General features: G+C 33.0%; 1 protein-coding gene across 1 annotated transcript; it reads left to right on the forward strand.

Annotated features, from left to right (window-relative positions):
* Nucleotides 1–1,016: 1,016 nt before the first annotated feature.
* On the forward strand, nucleotides 1,017–1,784 carry LOC145002461 (uncharacterized). Its single transcript, XM_078961730.1, has 2 exons — nucleotides 1,017–1,344; nucleotides 1,411–1,784. Exons 1-2 carry the CDS (start codon nucleotides 1,017–1,019, stop codon nucleotides 1,782–1,784), a joined length of 702 nt encoding a protein of 233 aa, XP_078817856.1.
* The last annotated feature ends 23,634 nt before the right edge of the window (nucleotides 1,785–25,418 follow it).

Below are 25,418 nucleotides of genomic sequence, written 5' to 3' on the forward strand. Positions count from 1 at the left end.
ATGCTTTTACTGAGAGGCCTGATAAAAGGAGTAAAACCACTAATGCTTCTACTGAGAGGCCCGATAAAAGGGCTAAAACTAGTGATGCTTCTATTGATAGGACCGATATGGATAAAGCCTCTAAAACCTCTGTTAGTCTTGATGATTTGAGTCTTGATATGCAAAAAGCTCTGCAACATATGGTGAATAACAAGGAAGGACCAACAGTAGAAGAATGTTATGAAAGGTTGAAGCTAGTTTAATTAGACCCAATGGATCCTATATTTTTGGTAGCCTTTCACCTTTTTGGAATGTCCATGAATATGAGAGAGGCATGGATGACATTGCCACCAATACCCGGGGTCTTAAAAGGGTGGATAAAGATGACTGGCACCACATTCGGGATGTTTAAGTAGTCTTAATGCTTATGTTTTTTCTTTCATTTTGAACAATTATGTGTTTCTTGAACTTATGTTTGACATTATGTTTTTTTGCTATCATTTGAATGATTGTGTACTTATTTGACACAAATATTGCTAGTATTGGGATTATATGCTTATTTGAAACAAAATGTGTGCTTTGAATATGATACAAATGCTTATGTTTTTTGATTTAGCATATTAGGATTTAACAAGTGTTGATGGTTTAACAGGTTCACAATGGATTACGATAAAAAGTTGCGCCTCCTAATTGTTACGTATTTGTATCTTCGCTTTTTTTAGAGAAGAGGTTTGAAAAGAATGCGAGATAATACCTCAAAAACGTCTGGGCATCAATTCACATTAGAGTTATTACAAGGAACTAATAACCAATGCATTGAGCTCTTACGTATGTCACATGTTTCTTATGTTTGGCTTTGCACACATCTTAGAGTAAAAAGTTGGTTAAAGGATAGTAAACATATATCGGTTGAAGAGAAGATGGTGATGTTTTTGATGATGATTGGTCACAATCAACGTTATGTAATTATCAAACGTAGATTTCAACACTCAAAACAAACGATTCATAAGTATTTTTATGAAGTATTGGATAAAATGATGGTGGTCGCAAAGGATATAATAGTACCAACTTCCTTTAATCCAAATCCAAACATCCCGGGACATAATAGGAGGTTACGAAGGATTTTCAAAGTAGCGGTTGGTGCACTTGATGGAACTTTGGTACATGCTATTGTCCCTCTCGACAAACAACATTTGCATAGAGGAAGGGGAAAAGGCGATTGTTATCAAAATGTATTGGCACTGTGCGACTTCAACATGATTTTTACGTTTGTCGTGGCTGGTTGGGAAGGGATAGCACATGATTCAAGAATATTATCTGAAGCTTTAGCAGATCGAGATGCACCATTCCCATTTCCACCGCCAGGTTTGTTTACATTTTCATTTTAATATTTCTATTTTTTTTAAATTAATTATTTCCTTATATTTACAGATAAGTATTATCTTTGTGATGATGCGTATACACACACCCGAGGATTTATGGCTCCTTATCGTAATGTGCGGTATTGGCTTGGAGATTTTTATCGAAGACGTGCATTAACCAACAAAGAAAAATTTAATCACTCACATGCAAAACTTCGAAATGTCATTAAGCATGCTTTTGGTGTCTTGAAAACACGTTTCCCTATATTGAAGAGAATGGCGCCATTTCCATTGGTTACACAAAGAAACATCGTCATTGCATGTTTTGCGCTTCATAATTATATAAGAAAAGAAGGATTAAGTGATGAGTATATTTCTCAATATAGTCAAGTCGATATATCACTTCAAAGCAACAGTGTACAAGATGATGATGATGATGATTAGGAAGAGGATGATGTGAATGAGGTACAACCACATGGAAGTGCAAGAGACCGGGAGTATATGGTTCATCTACGAGATCAAATTGCTGACCAGTTAATGGGAAATGTAGAATGAATGATTTCATAAAAAATATGTTAGTTTTATGAATTTAGTTTTAATATTGTAAGACAACCATCGAAACAATCATTTATGTTTTTAAAAATATCAACTTTAATGAGTAAACGACCTTCTAGTTTGAATCGAAATATATATAGTTTATCTAATGTTTTAAAAAGTATTATATGTTTGAAATTGTATGAAGTTGTTATTGGCCAAGTTTGAGTCAAATATAAATTTTAATAGATTAGTAATGTATAAGATGTTGAGTTTTTAGCATTTGGACTTTGGTTGTTTCAACATTAATTTTAAAGATGGGTTTTGTTGCTGAACAATGAAAATTAATGCAAATCGGATGGCAACGTGTAAGTATACAATTCTTATTAAGAAAAAATCTAATTTGTTTTTTTATGTTGATTTTTCATATTATCTAAAATTTGCTTACAAAATACTATAATTCTATTAAATTGTTCGTAAATATTATTAAATGGTTAGATTTTCAATTTATTAAAAACCACCGTGAATTATGAGAAAAAAAATATGGTTAATTGATTTCATTTATTACAAGATTTCTTAAATTTTAGTTTATTATAATTAAAAAACAAACAATCTTTTTGTATTAAGACTTTTTGTATGAATACATAAAAAAAGACTTTTAGTCCATGTCTTCTTCAGCAGACATGGAAAAAGACAAAAAACATTTGATCACTTCAAAAACAAACACCACCTATAACTTCTATTTTCTTTGGAAATATTTTTAATATCATTTTATATTTCCAGCCAAGTATAAAAAATTTAATAAAAGAAAATAGAATCATGCCTTGAAATTATAATTTTCTCTGTTTTAAATGATAGATTTAAAAAAAAGATTCACAATTTAAAATACCATATGTACTGTTTAATAAACATATTAATTCACTAATACACACTTTAATATTTTCATGCATACATTTATTTATATTTTAAAACAAAATTTATATTATATATTCAATTTAATACAATACATTTTTAGTTTAATATATAAAATTTCTAACATAATACACTCAATTGTATAGTAAATCACAAAGTCAAATAAGTCAAACTCAAAATCTACCACCAGCACCAACTACCACACACTGCTACCAACTACATGTGTCACTTTCATAACCATCATTTCTTTCTAATTATATCTGCAAACAAAATCATAAATTTATAACTTAATTATTATATTCACGGTTTAATAAACCAATTAATTTACTAGTTAAGAGTCTAAAGCAAAATAATTATAAAAACTAATATATTCCTATATATTTGTAGAACACAAAAAATAAATATATTCACAAAAAATTAATACAAACAATCATACATAAATTAGTTATATTTTAATACAAAATTCATAAAAAAATCACAGTTTGATGCATTTAATTCATAACTTGATGCATTCAATTCACAGTTTATTTTTAGAACATAAAATTGACAGACTAATATAATAAATTCCTAGTTTAATGTAAAAACGTTATATATTGACATTCTTATTCTCAAATAATGGATTTAAAGCTTAAATATTATACTTACATTATAATAAACCAATTAATTTACTAATTAAAAGTTAATGCAAAATAATTATAAACTAATATATTCTAACATATTTATACTTCACAAAAAATAAATATATTCTAAAAAGATTATTACAAACATTCATACATAAATTAATCATATTGTATCACAAAATTCATTAAAAAAAAATTCACTGTTTAATATATTTAATTCACAATTTGATACATTCAATTTACAGATTAATATAATAAATTCATAGTTTAATGTAATAAGTTATATATTGACAATTATAGTTTCAAATTAAAACCAACATGTATACCTTCATATCTATAGGTTAGTGCTTCATTTAAAGTTTATTTACAAAAATATTCATAATTTAAATTTTACATGGATTTATAACTTAATTTTTATATTCACGTTTTAATAAACCAATTAATTTACTAATTAAGAGTCTAAAGCAAAATAATTATAAAAACTAATATATATACCTCTATATTTATAGAACACAAAAAATAAATATATTCATAAAAAAATAATACAAACAGTCATACCAAATTAGTCATATTTTAACACGAAATTAATAAAAAATTCACAATTTACTAAAATTAGTTTATAACTTGATGCATTCAATTCATAGTTTATTTTTAGAACATAAAATTGACAGACTAATATAATAAATTCCTAGTTTAATGTACAAAAGTTATATATTGACATTCATATTCACAAATAATGGATTTAAAGCTTAAATGTTATACTCACATTATAATAAACCAATTAATTTACCAATTAAAAGTTTAATACAAATAAATTATAAAAATTAATATATTCTAACATATTCATACAACACAAAAAATAAATATATTAAAAAAAAATTGTTACAAACATTCATACATAAATTAGTCATATTGTAACCCAAAATTCATAAAAAAAAACTCACTGTTTATTACATTTAATTCACAAATTGATACATTCAATTTACAGTTTATTTTTAGAACTCAAAATAGACAGATTAATATAATAAATTCATAATCGAATGTAAAAAGTTATATATTGACAATTATAGTTTCAAATTAAAACTAAAATTTATACCTTCATATCTATAGGCTAGTGCTTATTTTAAAGTTTATTTACAAAAATATTCATAATTTAAAATTTACATATTTTATTCAAAATCATATAAAAACATAATAAATCATGCATCAACATCTTAAACTTATGTTTTTCACTCAAGCAATCAAATATATATAAAAAAATGATTTAACAACTTAAAAACTGATAAAAAAAAAAAAAAAAACTCATGCATTCACAAGTTAAAGTTTATGTATTTCATTTAAACAATCAAGTATGTATAACAATCATGTATTCGTAACTTAAAACTTATAAAAAAACATGTACGCATGGCTTTAAACTTTAAAAAAATGTTCATAATTTAAACATATATTTTCTTACTAATAATTGTTAAGACTAACATTAACATAACTAAATAATAAAGACATTAAAATATTACAACTCATAATTTTAAAAGCCTAAATCAATATTATGAGAAAATACTAGCATAAGAAAATACAAAAGTTAAAAAAAAACATGCATTCATATCATTCACATTTTAAAATTTATGTTTTTCATTGAAGCGGTTAGATACAGATAAAAAACTATGCATTCACATCTTAAAATTTATAAAAATCTTGCATTCAGAGCTTAACACTTATGTCTTTCATTGAAACAATCATTTTTGTATAAAAATCATGCATTCATAACTTAAAATTATAAAACATCATGTATTTGTAGTTTAAAACATATAAAAAAACACACATTCACAACTTTTAACTTATAATAATTTATGTATTCACAACTTTAAAAGTTATATTTTCATATTAGTAACAGTTAAGACTAACGTTAACATAACAAAACTATAATCGAGTCATTAAAACATTACAATCACAACTTAAAGACCTTTTTTTTAGAAAACACTAACGTAATAACACATAATCTAAACTCAATTCATAATATAAAAAGCCGCATAAGCTACGAATACCAATTTTAAGTAAATATTATAACAAATAAAAAAGAAACTTAGATTCACAACTTGATAACAACGGATTCAAAACTTATTATTTTTTTTACAAATATTATAACAAATAAAAAAGCTTGGATTCACAACTTAATAGCAATGGATTCACAACTTAATACCAGTTAAACAAATAATAATAATAGTAACCAACCAAAAAGATTAAAACATTAAATTCACAGTTTAAGATAAGGATAATCAATAAAATCAAAATCAACATACCTGATTAGATCTTATTGGTGTTTTTCAGTGAAGATCATAGAGAAAGAGATGGAAGTGAGATGGTGGTGCTTCACTGGAGCAACAAGGCAATAGGAGTGATGGCGGTTGACGACACTTTCAGATCTTATAACAAATAAAAAGTAAACTTAGATTCACAACTTAATAACAACGGATTCAAAACTTATTTTTTTTACAAATATTATAACAAATAAAAAAGCTTGGATTCACAACTTAATAGCAATGGATTCACAACTTAATAGCATTTAAACGAATAATAATAATAGTAACCAACCAAAAAGATTAAAACATTAAATTCACAGGTTAAGATAAGGATAATCAATAAAATCAAAATCAACATACCTGATTAGATCTTATTGGTGTTTTAGTGAAGATCGTAGAGAAAGAGATGGAAGTGAGATGGTGGTGCTTCACTGGAGCAACAAGGCAGTAGCAGTGATGGCGGTTGACGACACTTTCAGATCTAGTCCTTTAATCTCCTAGGATCACATAGATCTAGAGGAATAAATCATATATCTAGAGGTGAAAATCATAGATATATCGTCGAAGATCATATGTCTATCACCAGGCAACTTAGATTTGAACTAAACGACTTCAGATCTGATGTAAACGAAGGATTTTAGAAGTTAACGACATGAAACTAGGGTTGGTAGAGGAGGCAGTGAACAAATCTAAACAAGTCTGGTGGTGTTTCATGGGGATCAACAAAAAAATAGAGATGCGTCACCGGAGCAAGATCTGGTCACTCAATCTCACCGAAGCATATAGATCTGGAGGAGTAAATGATAGATTTATAGGCAAAATTCGTAGATATGTCATCATACATCGTAGATCTACCACCAATAATCATAGATCTGGACTAAACCACTACAAAAGTTGATGAAAACAAAAGTTTTTGGAGGTCGAAGACAAGCTTTGAGAGTTAGTGGAGGAGGATAACCAGATTTATAGGTTCTTAATATTTTTTTGTTCCTATTTGATGTTATATATATATATATATATATATATATATATATATATATACACACACACACACACACACACACACACACATAAAAGTCGAACAAAGAACTATTATTAGTAAAGGAACCAATGATCCAATCAAAACTGTTGGAATTTAAAGTGATCAATGACAAAAAAGACTTGTAGACTTTTACAATAGACGCACATGCACCGTATTATAACAAAATTCACATTTTTAATTTATTTTTTTTAAACCATGTTTTTATCAAAAAAAAAAAAAAAAAAACCCGAATATACCGTTGTGCATTATTTTTCGTCATCTTTTTATAAAGATCATATTGATATATAAAAAATGATTTTTTCTTCAAAAATGCCCATATAGATCCATTTCAATGGAAACCGCATCTCGACTAGAAGTGAGCTTAGTAGTAATATTATCATCGCTTGCTTAATTCATATTGTAGATGTGTATCGTCACAAATTTGATGCACTTTCTGAATTTCATATTTTGCATTATCTACTCCATATATAATAACAAAAAATACTCTAGTAGCTTCATCTTAAACGTTGTATCTAATATGGTCGCCATTGCCAAAACCTCTGTGACTTTCTTTCCAATACTCATCAAATTTTAAAATCATATCTTTTGAATTATCCAAAGCATAAACCCTAACTACCATATGAGTTATGAGATTTACAACATAAAACAAGTTAGATGAATACCTCTTTGTTGTAGCTTGCAATCCTTGACCCTCAAGAGCTTAGTATGTAAATCCCTAATTTGCCTGTGTATCAATCAGATCCATTTGATGGTGCGGAATCCCAATCAAACAGATGATGCTAGATCACAATAGAAGAGAAGTAGAAGAAGAATATGATGAATATTTAATGTATTGATAATATGAATTAAGTTCCTTACACAAGATTCACACACACGAACTTTCCTTTCTCTCTCTGTGGCCGTCAACTCTCTAGGGTTCATCAATCTGTTCCTCACACCCTAACACCTATATTTATACAAGGGGAACATGGGCTTGGTGCACATGGGCCGTAAATGGGTTTACAGTCGTAAGGTGTTTACAGCCGTAAACTCAACCGTACACATGACCATAAACTCCAAAAATATTACAGAAAAATATAATTGCCCAGAAAAGCAAAGTATAAACCATATTTTGACCCAACAATCTCCCCCTTGGTTTGTAGCTTTCTTTTCTTAATTGACCCAACAAGCTCCCCCTAAAAAGTAGCTGGCTCTTCTTGTTAATCTTCAATGGGAGCTTGGCTTCAGCTTTAACCTTCAATTTCTTCATAGCATCAGGATGAACATATGAACCTTTAATGAATGACTTCATCTTGAGCACTTGAGGTTTTCTTCGGAATTTGGCATTGAACGCACATTGGGTGAGGAGGCTTGATGTAGTGATTCTTGATAGATGATGCTTTTAGCTTGAGAATCTTCAGAGAGAACATCAGAGAGAACAAATCTTCTAGATCACTTCAGCAGGTTTAAGATAGCAGCAGACTGATTGAGGAGGCTTCAATGCAATCCGTCATATATTCTTCAATTGCAGCTTCACCTTGCTTCTGGGGTTAAAGGATTGAATGTTGACAGAATAATCTTCATTTCTCGCTCCTTCGAATGCGAATTCTTCCATGCTCACGGACGAGGATTTGGCTCAGAAATCTTCAACACAAACTCCATGAGTCTTATCTATACCTGAAATTACTTTTCAAGATAAAACAAAACTAAAAGAAAACTTAGCACACAAATTAAAATAGAAACAAAAATATTTTTTTGGATTTTTTATTTTATTTTTCTGAACAAGAAATAAAGCAGAAATAACACTATTTTTGGATTTTAATTTTTTTTTTAATTTTTATGTTTTTTTTATTGTTTTTAATTTTTTAATTCTCCCCTAATATTTAAATTAGAAGAAACTATGACAAATTTAACAAAATAAAATGATATCTAACTTTAAGAGAGATTTGGGATCAAAGTTTTTAGACAACCTTTATCCACTTGTCGGTACCTTCTATTTTCACGTCTTTGTCTGGTTGATCGTCGATATTGTTGTCCACTTAAACACGAAAAATTGTGACAAAATCAAGACATACTATTAATTGTAAGACAAAGTGATCCTAAGTTCCTAGATATTATATCTTAAGGACCATTCAGCTGACGACGACCAGGGATATTGTTGTCCACCTAAATTAAGCAACGAGATCTATAGACAATCTATATGTGTTCAATTTTAAGTGTACTAGAACGTGTTTCCCGCTTCCTGATATGCCCCAGCCATCAAGAACTTCCAGAGTACTCCTTACATCGGGTGAGCAGACAACCATTCAAAGAGAGAATAGATTCAGAATTCTATTACTTATTCCTTCAGAGGGGTTGAGGAGAAGAAGGTTGCATATGCTGTGTACCAGGTCGGATTAGAAGTCTCGTAAAGGAGACAACATATGGCTAACAGATAAGAAGAATTTCATATATATAACTTGCAGAGAAATAGAGTTGCATATGTTTCAATCCAGGTCGGATCTTTTCCAATCACGCAAAGGGTGCAACATATGACTAACAGACGGAAAGAAAGAAAATGATATTCTACAGACCTAATTTATCAGAATTTACCAGTCGCCCCATCAAACCGGAATTAAGGATAGAATCCGCACATCGAGGAAAAGTTAAACCACAGTTCCAAGTACGGGTTCATTTAATGTGTCGAGTGGATTCTCATATATATCTCCCTGCTCAACCTATCCGAGCGTCGTATTGTCAGGCTGAACGGATCTAACTAGGTCAAGATTTGTCAAGTCTATAAATTTCCTAAGTTCAACTCTGCCTAGTCAAGTCCATTTAGAATCTTTTGTGCCTACCGACGCATCAAGTCAGAGCATAGACCCTTCAACTTTGGGTACGTTACGCAGACTCAGGTTGCCTGTTATCACTTGATAATATCACTTCCCAAAACATCTCCCTCAAGCACATTTCATAACCAACATATATTTTTTTAATTTTCTGATTTTCTAATGTTTTTGGATTTTTTTTAATTTTTGTTTTGTTTTTATTTCTCCCCCTAAATTTGTGCATAGGAGAGAAACGAAAGTAAATGCGCAAATTGAAACTATCCTAAAACAAAAATTAGTCTTTAAAGCGAATCAGGTTAAGAAAAACTCAGGAGTATAGAGAAGAAAACGCAAACTGTAATTCACCGATTGAATCTGCATTCAGAAGGTCTGAGAACAGCAAGCATAATCTCAGAACATATCCGAAAATTCTTCATATCATTAAGAACTAACAACATTTGTGATCTATTCCTTTCTTCCTATCCCGCAAAAGACACAAACTCTCGAACAAAGTTATGAGTGTTGTATATTTGAGAGATATCCCCTATCATATGCCAGGAGCAGCCACTACCAACAAACCGAAGTCTGATGATATGCCTCCATAGCTGCTCCGACACAGAGCGGGATTAATTGGTCTTTGGAATCCAGTCCATTTTGAAACTTGGTCGACCTTTGTCATCAATGCAGGGTACTCTCTCCCATGACATATCCTGCTTATCACAAACAAAAGATGATGAAATATTAGAGTCATTACAAGAGTTGGGAGTTTTCACCTTTGGAACCCATCTATATTCGGGTTTAACCCATTTCTTGTTTGATCTGATGGGTGGCTCAGTACTTGATTTAGAACTTGAAGCCGGCTGCCTAGATGACTTTGACCTAACCGGTATTGGCTTCACAGGAGCATCTCCTGAACTAGACTTCTAGGCCAACATTCCCTTCTTGACTTTGGGATTCGGATTCTTATCCTTTGGAGTTGATTTTTTGGCCTTCTACGCATTCCATTCATCATTGTCTAAACGTGACCTGGAAGGGTTTCTTTTGAAGTATCTCCCACTTGGCGCGTTTTTCCATCCTTGTGCATAGTAGGGAACATATGCACGATTAGGACAATTTCTGGCAATGTGTCCAGGTGTTCCACAGTGAAAACATGTCCTTTTCTTCACTGGGGAGTTTTCTCTTCCTGCCCCTGGTGGCATATCCTTGCCTTGTCTCTTGCTTTTTCCACATGAACAGTTACAACAGGAACTCTGTTTAGCTTAAAATGGTGGCCTGTATTTACCAACGAGAGGTTGATTAGAAACAACAGATTCAGAGTTCAAGGGGTCATTTGTTTGTTCAGAAGAACTCTCCTTGTTCTCATCCTCTGTTACTTTGCCTGCACATGTAACAGAAACATCAGTATTTTCAACATTAATAACTCCTCCTGACACAAATCCAGCTCGTTTGCCATATTGAAGATGTGGCTCCCTGTCAGTTTCGTCCTGTGTCATAAGGATGGATGTGTAGTTATGATTATAAGGAGGAGGTACACTATCATACCCTAAACCCTTGTTTTGATTTTCTTTGAATTTTAATTGGGTTTCATATAAGGACTCGACCGTCTGACTTGACGCAGTATAAATTTTGAAACTGACATCAATTTTTCCACACTTAATTTTTAAAGCGTCAAGTTCTTCAGTTACAACAACAAGTTGACTATTAACATAATCATAATTTTCACACTTGTTGCTGTACTCTTCCTGAGGTTTCCTAAAGTCCTTGGTTTTTTCTTCTAACTCAACCTTCAGGGGTTTCTGTCCTTTCCTGAGTTGATATCCTTCATATCTCAGGTCTTCAACTTCTCTTTTAAATATATCAATTTGTTCCCGAAGAAATTTAATCGTGGCTTCACAAGCTGGAGTACATGTAACTTCAGTGACTGGAATGTTTTTAGAACTCATTGTTTCTCTACACTTCAACGCATCAAGTTCTTGAATTATATCAGCAAGACTAAGATGATTGAGATCTTTTGTCTTCTTGATGATGGCCACGTTCATATCCCACAATTTCGGAAGTGAATTTAGCAGCTTTTTGTTTAGCTCGGACTTTGTCAAGAAGATCCCGACTATATTCATCTCAGTAGTGAGTGTAGTGAATCGCTGCAACTGAGTTTTGAGGGTTTCTCCAGGGATATAATCGAAAATGTTAAAATTTTGTCTTAACATATCTTGACGCCTCTCTTTCATGTTTTCAACTCCCTCGTAGACCTTAAAATCAATTAAAAGCACAACTAGAAGCTAAAATAAAACTTAAAAGTCAAACCCTTTGATTATAAACCTCAAAAGTCAACCTTAAAAGTCAAATTTTAAAAAAAATTAAACTCAAAAGTCAAACTTGAAAAAGTCAAACTTAAAAGTCAAACCAAAAAGCTAAATTTGAAAATTTAAAAGTCAAACAAGAAAGTTAAAGTTTAAAGTCAAAGGTCAAACTTGGAAGTCAAAGTCAAAATTTAAGGTCAAAAGTAGAAAAATAAAAGTAAAAAAAATTAAAATATAATTTTATTTATTAATTTTAATTTTATTTATTAATTAATTAATTTATTATTATTATTATTTTTTATTTTGGATGAAAAAAAATTTAGAATTAAAAGGATTTGAGTTTTGGGTTAAAAGTGTCAAAATAGGAAAAGTGGTGCGACAGGGAGTGTTTATGAAAAACAAATGAGAGGGAAGATGCATGTGGCAATGTAGATCAACTGGTAAGGTGCTTGTGTTCTATGGAGGAGACCAGGGTTCGAATCCTTGCACCCCCCTAATCCCCTTTCGATTTTTCATGCGAGGCTGCAAGGCGCTGATGCGAGGACGAGGCGAGGCGAGAATCCGATGTGCGTCGAAGACGAGGTCTGTCCTTGTACGAGCCGTAAACCACCGAGGACCGGAAGCCGACGCTGTAAACTCTGAGCCGCAAGCTCGGACCATGAACTTCGGGCCGTGAACCTCCGAAACCCTAGCCGCCGGCCGCAAACTCCGACCAAAAACACCAATTAATCGACTTTGAAGCTCAAAAACATGATCAAAAACCCTTTTTTATAAAAAACACGAAGAACAAACCCCCCTTATTTTTGCGAAATCTATCCAAAAACGCAAAAATATTTCGAAAATAAGATAAAATAATGCCCCAAATCTGACAAAATTGACTGATACAACTTGGCTCTGATACCAATTGTAAATCTCTAATTTGCCTGTGTATCAATCAGATCCATTTGATGGTGTAGAATCCCAATCAAACGGTTGATGCTAGATCACAATAGAAGAGAAGGAGAAGAAGAATATGATGAATCTTGAATGTATTGATAATATGAATTAAGTTCCTTACACAAGATTCACACACACAAACGTTCCTTTCTCTCTTTGTGGCCGTCAACTCTCTAGGGTTCATCAATCTGTTCCTCACACCCTAACACCTATATTTATACAAGGGGAACATGAGCTTGGTGAACATGGGCCGTAAATGGGTTTACGGTCGTAAGGTGTTTACGGCCGTAAACTCAGCCGTAAACATGACCATAAACTCCAAAAATATTACTGAAAAATATAATTGCGCAGAAAAGCAAAGTATAAACCATATTTTGACCCAACATAGTACCTCAAACATTATACCTCTAATATGTCACAAACACCAAAGGCAATGGAGGATTATTAGAGAGGTTGGAAAGCACTCAAAATCGGCTAGGGTTTGTCTTAGAAGCTTAGGGGTCGATTTTGGGTGTGCTAGGGGATCAATTTATAGTGTAGGGTCCTTAGGGTTTAACCTTGAAACCCTAATTGACTTGCTTTGGCCTTAAGAAATCCAATAACTCTTATTATGATATCCATTATGGATGGAATTTTCATCGACGCTCACATAGATTTCGTCCAACCCTAATCAATATGGATCATTAGACCCAACTATAAGTATTACCGATTTACCTAATAAGTCCCTATTAATTTAATCAGTCTCTTTTGATCACTAAATTAATTCATGATCAATACTAATTAAATAATATGATTTCTCAATTGATATATTATTTTTATAATATATTTATAAATCACAATTAACCTCCTTCTCAAATATCCATGCTTTCAAATTGCTATAGTGAAGGCAACCCAAAAGGACCATGCAACTATCGGGTCAAGTACATGCCGATTATAGTTATGGGCTTAGACACCTAATCCAATAGTCTCCCAGTTGGATAAGTCGAATAACTATAACTGCCAATGCAACTTCAAAATCCGATTAGCAATCGTAGTTCTCAAAAGCCACCGTTGAACTCTGATCAAATCGATGACATGTCCTTAAGATAAGGGATCATACAATTCTCTGTTCTTCAAGATATCGTGTGGACAAATACATCGAACATAGTCATACTTATTGTCCAGCAGTTTTTTTCCCGCTTTCTGATTTCTTTGACATAGAACTTAATTGAACACATCAATTCAGTCCTGATGGGGCCCGACACATAAGTCAACACAAGATCATCGAGGGGCCTAAGATATCGCTTTTAATCCGTGTAGGATACAAATAACATATATACTTGGAATTATATGCTTGTACTAACTACTTGTTAATTCATACACAATAATACGTTTTATAACATCAAGTTAGTGATGCGTTTTCATATTATCAATACATAACCAACTCGTAAGCAACAACTCATATATCTTGGTTTGAAGAATATACGATATTATCGTCTCACAATCACTCGGATAAATTCCAGGAAGTGATTCATGTGAGCGTGGGTTTAATCCAATACTCAAATCTTATTTTAGGAGTACTAATGAATGTTGCATCAAACTTTTGATTTGTCTAAATGTTGGGGTTTAGGTACTATAACACTCATATGGTGCACATAAAACCCTAATAGATTTTGGATCTAAGTTTTCTCTAGTTATACATGCATGAAATTTTTCCGAAGCATGAAGCTTACAACTAGCATACAACTTGACATATGAATCATAAAAGCAAGTTAGAAGAATACCTCTTAATTGTAGCTTGCAGATATTGGTCTTTCAAGAGCCTAGCACCTCAACTGTGATGCCTCAAATGTCTTACAACAAACCAAGAACAAGAGGAGGAACTTGAGAGAGAGGTTTAGAGACACAAAAATTGTCTAGGGCTTCTAGGAATACATAGTACATGATTTTTTGGTTTTAGAGGAATACATATATAGTGTATAATTCCAAGAGTCATAAGCAAACCCTAATTCTTACAATTAGGCTTATAATCCATAATTCATATGGATTAATATTTCATGGACTTTCACATAAGCTTAGTCCATCATGGATCAATAGACCAAACCATATTTATCACTAATTTACATAATCAGTCCCCGTTAATTTAATTAGTCACTTTTGATCACTAAATTAATTTCAATTAATTCTTGATCAATAGTAATTAAATAATATGATTTCTTAATAAATGTATTATACTTATAATATATTAATAATTCACAGATAACCTCTTTCTTAAATATCCATCCTATAAAATTGATCAAGAGAGTTGCAACCCAAATGAACCATGCTTATATTGAGTCAAGTACATACCAATCATAGTTATGGGCTTAGAAACCTAATCCATGAGTCTCCCACTTGGATAAGTCTAATAACTATTATTAAATGTACGAATTCAAAATCGGATTAGCCATCGTAGCTCTCAAAACGACCGTTGTCGAACTCTAATTTTATTAGTAAGGTGTCCATTAGATAATTTATCATATATTCATCCATTCTAGATATCGTATGAATTGAGACATGGATTATAATCATTCTCTCTATTTATGTGTTGTTTCCTGATTTCCAATTTATGACAACTTCCTAATTGTACAAATCAAATCAGTACAGGCTTGGCTAAGTGCTTAGGGTTGTCACCACTAAATCTTCGAGGGGCCAACAAATATCGCTTTTATCCCACATTGGGTAAAAGGAATGGATAAAATTCGACTCATGTGCTTACTCTATTTACTCATGAAATCACACACAATGACATGTTTTATAACACCGAGTTACTGGTGCGTTTACATATCATCAATGTGCAATCAACTTGTAAACTGCAACTCATATCGTTTCGTTGTAAGAATATAAGATATTATCGTCCCTTGATCACTTGTGATAAAATCCATGAAGTGATTCAAATGAGCGTGGGTTTAATCCAATACTCAAATCTTATTACAGGAGTACTAATGAATACTGCAGCAAACTTGTGCTATTTCTAAATACCTTTAGTCAATCTACAGTCCAATTCATAACAGTCTAGCTTCAATACTTACTACCAAAGTATGATCAACTGTGGATAGTTAGAATAAATTAATATACGAGAAGTCAAAGCATGCAAAGTGAAACAAAAGAATAAGCGAACCCAATATGGTCTCAGAACTCTTGAATATAAATAAAACACCTTTTATTTAATCACCATATTGATTACACATTATTTATTGTGTAACATTTTGATTTATCAACTTAATCGCATGCTCGAAGCATGCACACTATGTTTATCTATGGTCCTTACTTTGTGAAATAGATCAATAGTAGACATTTCCAATAAAACTCATTTCACAATTCCAAATTCTTATTACAAGTGTAGGAATACCAAATTCTTGTCACTGCTAGAATGTGTTAGATTCTAAACTATCATGCAATGTACCTTTTGTAATGTTGAGGTACCAAATTCATAGAGACTTTGTCAATTAAAAAACATTACACTCGATATTAATAACAAAACAATTCCAAGGAAGCGAAGTCTTAAATTCAAAGTGCATTCCTTTGAACATCCTTCTTGCATAAAAGTTTTTAACCTACACATAGATTTTTTAATATCCAACTCCCATTATGGAAAAATTTCCATATTTTCCATATGACAATTCATTATTAATAGAATCCTCTCTATTCAGAATAATGTCAATATAGTCCATTCATTAGTATACTTCCAACTGTTCCAAGCAACCAATCCTCAATGAGCCTTAGATTGTCCATGATGGTTGTTTAATCAATTTAGTAATCATTCTCCTACTATCATGACAATTATAATCTTACTAGCATAACGCTTATGCTCCCATTAACTTTGACATGTATTCAGAAATCAGCTAGACTTCTAGAAACCAATACTTATTGAATTTCTTTCCAAAGTTCACATTTCCGATACGAGATGCTTCGATATGCCTTTATCTAAGCTCATACACATTTTATAAGAAAGCTCATATGTGTGTTTAAACTATTTCAGAACTTACAACAATAACTCTCGCATGTTCAAATGATTTGCCATTTCTCACAATTCGAACTATGAAGAGGGATGCCATAATCATAATCAAATTTGAGAACGCAACTAACACAACTGATATCTTCTCAAAATATTCTTAGTGAAAGCATTTCCTCACAATCATTTTCATGGAGTGGAAAGAAACCTTGTGTTACCTAGATTTTGTGGTGTATATGTTCCTATCCATGTGAATATGTCATTATCATAAGACAAGGTCTATGAAAAATTCAAACTCATACGGATTGAACTTATTCAGTCTTAATTTCTTGCCACTTGGCAGTACAAGGGCCTACCATGTTTTCCAAGTTACTTAGCAGCTCACCCTTACTGATCAATGAACTTTCATTGATCAAGGTGCTTTGCCTTATGCAAACAATTGAGAACTCATAGAACTCACATAGATAGTCAACTTTAACTAGAATGGGCACATAAACAAGAATATGTCAACATGATAGGTTACAAACCTCAAGTCGTGTGCTAGAGATAAACTATAGGTTTATTCTTGATTAGTTCTTGAAACTTTTCAACATCGTTAAGGCTCCCACTGACCCCTTTACATATAAAATTCTCTTGTCAAGAAACATTCCTCAACAAACAAATATTCAAGAGTTAGTGCAGATTCTTATCAAGAATTACACTTCATATAATTTGTCTTAGTTGGTATTTGTTTTATCCAAAACATCACAACTACCAATTTAAATGTGTTATAAACCTACTTACTACATGCCACTCAAGTCATAATCTTGGACTATGACTCTAAGACTTTGATTTTGGAACGCAGTATGAATCACCTTAATTGATTTAACCATTTCAACAATTCCTGATTTGTCTTCTTAGCCATAAAAGTGTACTAAGGTGTCCTTAGAGGATCAGATGTAATAAGATTTTCATAATCATTAGGATCATCATAATACATGATGCTAAAGTACTCTCCTTTCCTTTTAGATTGGAAATTTTTTTATTTCTCTACCTAATTGATTCTTCTTATTCGTTCTTATATACATTCAAACTTTTTCAATGATTTAGAATTATACTCAAACTTGTAAGCATGACCATATTTACTAAACTCTTAGTTAATTATGACAAATAGTCTTATTGTTCTGTAACAGCTCAAATTTTTCAAATAAATTTTTCATTTAAAATAAAATATCATTATTCGACAAAAGAGTTTATTCCAAGTTTATCGCAGAAGTATAAATAATAAATCTCCAAGATCTTCAACAATGGCAGTGTGTACGTGTCACGCCGGCGCCTTCCCACGGTCATCACTAGTACCTGAAAAACATAAACACAACTAGTAAGCATAAATGCTTAGTGAGTTCCCCAGTATACGACTTACCCACATACGCCTTCCGGCCCGGACCTTTCGGTCCACATAACATTGCCTTCCGGCCCGTAACATAATCGCCTTCCGGCCCATAACATATCGCCTTCCGGCCCGTATTAAATTGCCTTCCGGCCCATAGTATTTTGCCTTCCGGCCCATAATATTCTGCCTTCCGGCCCATAGTATTTTGCCTTCCGGCCCATAATAGTATAAAACATAACACATGTAACATAACGCACATAGCACATAAGTCATACATCATACCGTTCATTCTATCACATAATGTCTCGCCTTCCGGCCCGTATAAGCATACATCACATATAAGCATACATCACATATAAGGCATCTACCTCTCTAACATAGCATGAATATAACACGTACGACCTTCCGGTCTCACAGACAAACCCTTCCGGGTGAAGTATAGTGAGAAGACTCACCTCGTAATATGCAAGCTATAAACCCTTCGAGCTACTCGCACTCGATCCGCTAATCTGCAGGTTCCCTATAATACCACATACCTTTATTAATGATCTTATCAAATAAGACAACTGCCCCTACTAAGTTACATACAGGTCAACGGTCAACTTGACCGGACTCGTCGAGTGCAAAGGGCAACTCGGCGAGTCTAGACACCCTGACTCCACTCGCCGAGTCTAAAGAACGACTCGACGAGTTCTAGTAGATCCTCAAGCTACTCGCCGAGTCTGAAGAACAACTCGGCGAGTCCTAGTGAAACTTCAAGCTACTCGCCGAGTCTGATCATTGAACTCGGCGAGTCCTCGCCATGCAATCAATCCGCTGCCTCCTGTATTTCGCATGATTTCGAAGTATATAGATATGGAGCTTCCTGGACTTTCACATATACTATTACAGGGGTTTTTAAACACTTATAACAACGCTATAATCTAACAATTCCTTAAATGGGTTTCCTAAACCCTAAATTCGCATGCAACGTGAAAGCTACAGATTATGATCCGAAGATTACCTGGAACGTGTTCCCTGTGTCCCCAACCTTCAGAACTCGACCCCTTGGACCTCCTTTGATCACCACCTTGCCCTTCCTTGTCTACAACCTCTTCAAGCTTCCACTAACCCTCACCCTTTGCTCCAGATGCCCACAGACTCCTAAGGTATCTTCAATCGGCCAAAAGACGCGACATGACGGCCCTAAAGGTATTATATACGATTCAGAATCAAAACGGCTAGGGTTTCAGCCGCACAGCGTCGACTCGCCGAGTCCCTATTGGACTCGTCGAGTCCAGTCGCGTATCTGCGACCCATACCATGGTCCTACTCGGCGAGTCATGCACCAACTCGCCGAGTCCCCTCCTAAAAAATGCCCCGAAAATAATTTAAAGAAATACCTGAAATTCCGGGCTGTTACATGTTCTTTGTGGTGGACCTGATCAGTGCATAATAATGTGTACTAGATCCCCTAGTCCTTTACTTGACTCACATCTATATGTGAACAAAGAATTAGTCTTAATTTCCAAAAGATGGGGAGTCTTATTCATCATACAATACAATTCGCATGTTTCCAGGATTCTGTCCAATTGAAACATGATTGATGAGAATCTTTCCTTATTTGGTAAATTTAGACACTACCACAAACAAAATAATTAAATCCATATTGCTAAAAATAGAAACATACAAACATCAATTTTCTCAAATGCCATTGCATGGAAATATAAAATAAAATAAAATCAAAATTTTTTCTTTATTTATAAAAATTACAGAAAACTTGTGCTTACAATGCAATTACAAATGAAAACCGTGTTACTAAATATTCCTAAGCAATCTATCTTAACTCCTAAGCAGCAGCTCAAAATTCTGATCATCAAATCATGCGATCGAAATCCATCTCTTCGTAAATAGACTCAGCCTGCTGTTTCTTTAAGCTTCCTTTCTTTTCTTCGATCCTATAAAACACCAAATTGTAATCTCACCACATCATGTAATAAGAATCTTCAAATAGGAACTTAATAGAGTTAGATAGTAGACTTACTTAAAGCAGAGTCAAACACTTTGACTTTACCATCTTTATGATCATTCAGGTAAATAAGGTTGCTTCACATCCAATGCCCCTTCTCTTGGCAGTAGAAGCAAACAGACTCTCTAAGAATGCTACACGAGACAATCACAGACTTAGCATTTCTCTTTACCATTTGGTCAAACGGTTTGACCTTGGACAATCCCTTTCCATTGGGAAGAGAAAGCTTTTCTGGACTTCCAATGTCGTCATTGTCAATGTCCATGGGATTTTAAGAAGTAGTTCTTCCAATCAAATTTGCATTACCAGTACGCCAAATCATTGCTGATTCATTAACAATTAGCAAATATGTAAGATCAATAAGGGTCACGTCGTGGTCTGTCATCAGTTGTCTTTTTAAAAAAATGACTATACAACTTGGGAAGTGATTGAAGAACCAAGTCACCAGCCAACATCCTCGATGCAATGACTCCTAAAATTACCATCTTGTCATTTCGTGACTTCATCTCCAAGACATGTGCACACACAGACCTTCCATATTGGTGTTTGCTAGCCAATAGGGTTTGAGTAACCTTGAACTTTTCAAGTCTTCGAACATGTGAGTTAGGGAGAATTATTTTAGGTGGAGGAACTGAAGTATGATATTGAGGAATATCATCTTCATGTGGAAAGCTTTTTCTAAAAGATTCGGGAAGACCATAGTTGTCAGAACTAGACATCTACAAGGGAGAAATTCAAGTTTAGTTGATTCAAGTCCTTAATATAACACCCAAATGAAATACTAAGGCTAGCACCTAACACAATATTCTACAATTCGGAAGAGGGATGCCGTAATCCAATTGCAAATATTTGAAGGTAGGTAAATGATGATTTACCAATTTCCACCATGAGAAACAAAAATGAATTTTTTGTTTTAAATGAATTGAAATTCCTAGATTCTTTGAGATTCATTGAACTTTTCAATGACATGTTTAAACCTCGATTATGACCTTCAAGTTTGTGACTGGGATGCCGAGGATCACAAACAAGGTGTGAATAACCATGAAAATGTGCTTGGTACTCTCGATGTTACATATCACCTAATCAATGTGCCGGTTAACCACACACGCTCCATTGATCCATGATTAACATCAAGCTACCCTTTGTCACCCTTGCTAGTCCCAAGTTAGTGTGCCAGTTACCACGCACGCTCCACTAACAACTTAGCAAGGTGTAAAGTGCAATTTCATGGAATAGCACCATTTTCATATTTTTCCTAAGTAACTAAGATTGAGAATTTATAAGTATTTAGTTACCTGGTGTTTCATTATACTTATAATGAAAGTTAGTTGTCCTATCCTACCCGTTTGGCTAACGAATCTCCATCAATCAAGGAAGCAGTGGGTGAGAGTGGACACCCATTTAACTGGTATTTTATAGGAAGTTTCCTGATACCCCTTATAGGTTTGGCATCGTGAATGAGGCCTACTAACGCTAAGAGTTACTTTTTAATTATGCATATATAATATATTAAACTTTTAATTTTATAGAGTATAAGGGTGTATGTTAGAAATTTAAAATACTTGATGGTTGAATCTATTAATAAATTATACTCTTAATTTAATTAAACTTAAATCATATGATTATGGATTTAATAATACTCTTAAAATTAAACATTTAATTAACTATTAATAAAGTCCATAAGAGTTAATTTGAACTATTCAACAAAATATCAAGATTCCAAATAATAAATTCAAAATTAAAACCATTTAATTAATTTTCTAAGTTATGAACCTAAGAGTTTTATAATTCAATGTTTCATAAAAAACTTTTTAATTTCCAAAACTTGAGGGAATGTTTTGTAACTCTTGAAAACTTTTAAATTCCATAACTTATGAAGTTAATGTTTTATTAAGAATGTGACTTTTCATGTTCCATAACTTGAGGACAAGTTATGAAACTCAAAAAAAAAAAATGAGTTCCAAATTTGATGAAAAGATTTATAACTCCATAAAAAACTTTTGAGTTCCAAAACTTGATGACAAGTTTTGTAACTCCTAAAAATATTTAGATCAAATTTTCAAACCAATAAAATAATCATAATTTTATCTTTTACAAATTTGACTTAATTAAGTTCATATAGCAAGACAATTCAAATAAAAAATTACAAATAATTTAGCTTATCATATAAACTAACAATAATCTTGAAATTTTGACAATTATCTTTTAATTGGATGATGTCACACCCCGAAACCCAAGGCAGAAACGTTTCTTGGGCGAACTCCATGTTGAGTATCAAATCCAATGCACATAGTAAGCAAAGTAAACAACCATTACATTACATATGAAAATTTACATTTGTTCAAAAGTAAAGTTGTACAAGTGTGATACATATGTATATATATGAAAAAAAAGTAAGACGTGTCTTCAACACACTCCGTCTTCATCAAAAGGATCAGCGGGTACCTGTCTAATGCGGACCTGATAATACAAGCATTTTAAAAATCAGCATAAAGCTGGTGAGTTAATAAGTGATTTTGTTTTCTGAAAATGTATGAGTTTCCTTTCGGTTTCTGAAAAAGTTATGACCCAAGAAAATCCCATATTTTCTTTTATGTAAAGTTTAGTTATCTGTTATGTTACACGGTTCTGGTTATGTACAATTGTCATCCCAGGAAAATCCCATATTTTCCTAAAAGTTGGCTACCGATCTGAAATATAATGTGAAAGATGTATACTGAAAACCTGGTTATCCTTGTGTAGTGTATGTTATTTCACCAATCCGAAATGTAATGTAAAAGATGTATACTAAAATGTATATGTTTTAACATGTATATAAAACTAATAACTACAAAGTAAACTAGTTACTAAACCCATTATTACTAAAAAGTAAATCTCTGTTATCGAAATTGCGAGTTCCATAACCATACGATAGACTAATTATGGCAATAAGTAGTCCATCACACTTTATGACTTTCGTCACCCTTGAACCTTTCGGCTCGACTGTAGCTAGCAGCCAGGTGCGGGGTAGTCAGCCCCGTATAGATCTATACACTCAAGTCACGCTCCCTATCTAAGAGATTCTGGTTATAGTGGCGGTCCTCCACTCGCGTATCTCTGTGTAGTTTTCTCCGAGGACGTGTCTACAATTTATAGGAATAAGAAATTTACTAGTAATAATACAGAAAGATCAAATGACTATCCTCTACTCGTGTATCTCTGTGGAGTGTTACCGAGGACAAAACAATGTACTAAGTTTCATGTTCAAAGTTCAAATGTTATGCTTTTAACTGTTATGATGTGGGAAACCATTTGTAAAAATATAAAATGCAACAATTTATAATGTTTTTCACAAATAATATGATAATGTCATCTGCAAGTTCAAACGGTTGTTTGTTACGACTGTCAATGTTAAAAGCATATGAAATATGAAACATAACATATGTAAAACCATTTTTTAGTACAAGTATCCCTTGTACTTTGCTTGTATTCCCCCCTTGAAAACAGTGAGAACATTGAAAATGGGTAGGGGTATGAACTCACCAGACAAAAAAACGTGTCGGTTTGGATGCTATGTGTCAGATCGGGGCTTGATAATGCGTGAGGTTCCTATGAAATATGAAATGGTATACAAATGTATCTAATTAGACCTTAAATCACTAATCAGATATGATTATACATTCCAATACGAGAAAACACTTCAAATCAAGTGTTTGGATTGACCTGGGTGACATCTATGGACGTATAGGCTTTGGATAATGTGTTTACTCTTCAAGAGTAAACTCCATATGGAGTTTTTGGCCCTAAGACCAACTCCACATGAGTTCACGGCCGTGAACTCATGGATGTGGGGTTTTATGATGCTAAATGGTCAAATATCACTTGGGAAAGGTTGCTATGATTTAATCTAAGGCATAGGAATGAGTTAAACCACCAAAGGGACCATCAAAGGGAGTTTACGGCCCTAAACTATGATTTTACGGCCTTAAGCTCCTATACCTTTCTTATATTAATGATTTGGTGGCCTTAGATCAATCACATGTGATTCAAACCAATTTTACAAGCCTTAGAATGAATTTAGGGCATCATTTGACTAGTATATATGAGTTTACGGCCCACAAACCCATTCTAGGGGGGTTTATGGCCGTGAACTCCTAAAGGAAGGGTTTTCATCAAATTTAAGGCCACTAAATTGATTGTGGTTGATTCTAGAATTTAATCCAAGGCTATTGGTGTGTTTAAGTGGCATTTAAACACTCAAATTTGAGTTTACTCCCCATGAAGATGAGTTTACGGCCCAAGCATGTTCTTGGGTAGTAAACTCATGTTTACTCCTTAAAATTTGGATTCAAGGTGTTCTAAGTCCATTCCATTAAGCCATTTAGCCATATCTAAGCTCTAAAGGTGGATTGGAAGGGTTTAGGCTCAAAAACCCCCTTTATGTGTGTTCACGGCCCAAGAGTATTCTAGGGCCATAAACACATGAATATGGTCCTTTTCCATAGTTTGACCACGAATTTGAAGGTCTAAGATGCTAATCTATGAGTTAGGGAAGTTACCTTGGTGAATTAGAGCCTAAATTTGGTGATTTTGGACCTAAATCTTGAGTTTGAGGAGAGAGAGGTTAGAGAGAGTAGTGAGAGAGTGCAAAAGCTTCAAATGGAAGCTTAAACCACTTTAAATATGTTCCAAGTTCAGGACACGGTATAATTCTACCCGATTCCAACGTTAGACGTGGCTTTTGGTCGCACCCGATTAAGTTGCTGTAACCCGATATGGTCGATTCTAAAATTTTTCCGATTACTAATATGAAGTGTTAATATGAGTTCTAAACATGTTTAGACACCCATTAAGTCATAATAGAAATCTTAAATTAAATGACTTAATTTAATAACGTAAACAGAAACGAATTTAAAAACGACGACTTTATTAACGGAAAGGGTTACAAATGATGGAACAAACTTCTGGTTGTCACAAATGAGAATGATCATTACCTTATAAATAAAATTGAATTTTATGATGCAAAACAGTTTGTGGTAATGATTCTAATCCAAAACTTGGCCAAAAACTAGAAAAATCATGCACTGAACAGTCACCACGTTGTGGTAACTTTGACCACGTCGTGGTGATCATGCAGATTCCAAAAATTTCCGAAGCATGAAGCCAACAATTACCATACAATTTGACATATGAATCATAAAAGTAAGTTAGAAGAATACCTCTTAATTGTAGCTTGTAGATATTGGTCTTTCAAGAGCCTAGCACCTCAAGTGTGATGCCTCAAATGTCTTACAACAAACCAAGAACAAGAGGAGGAAC

Source organism: Lactuca saligna, chromosome 6 (assembly GCF_052625555.1).
Source record: "Lactuca saligna cultivar CGN05327 chromosome 6, ASM5262555v1, whole genome shotgun sequence".
NCBI lineage: Eukaryota > Viridiplantae > Streptophyta > Magnoliopsida > Asterales > Asteraceae > Lactuca > Lactuca saligna.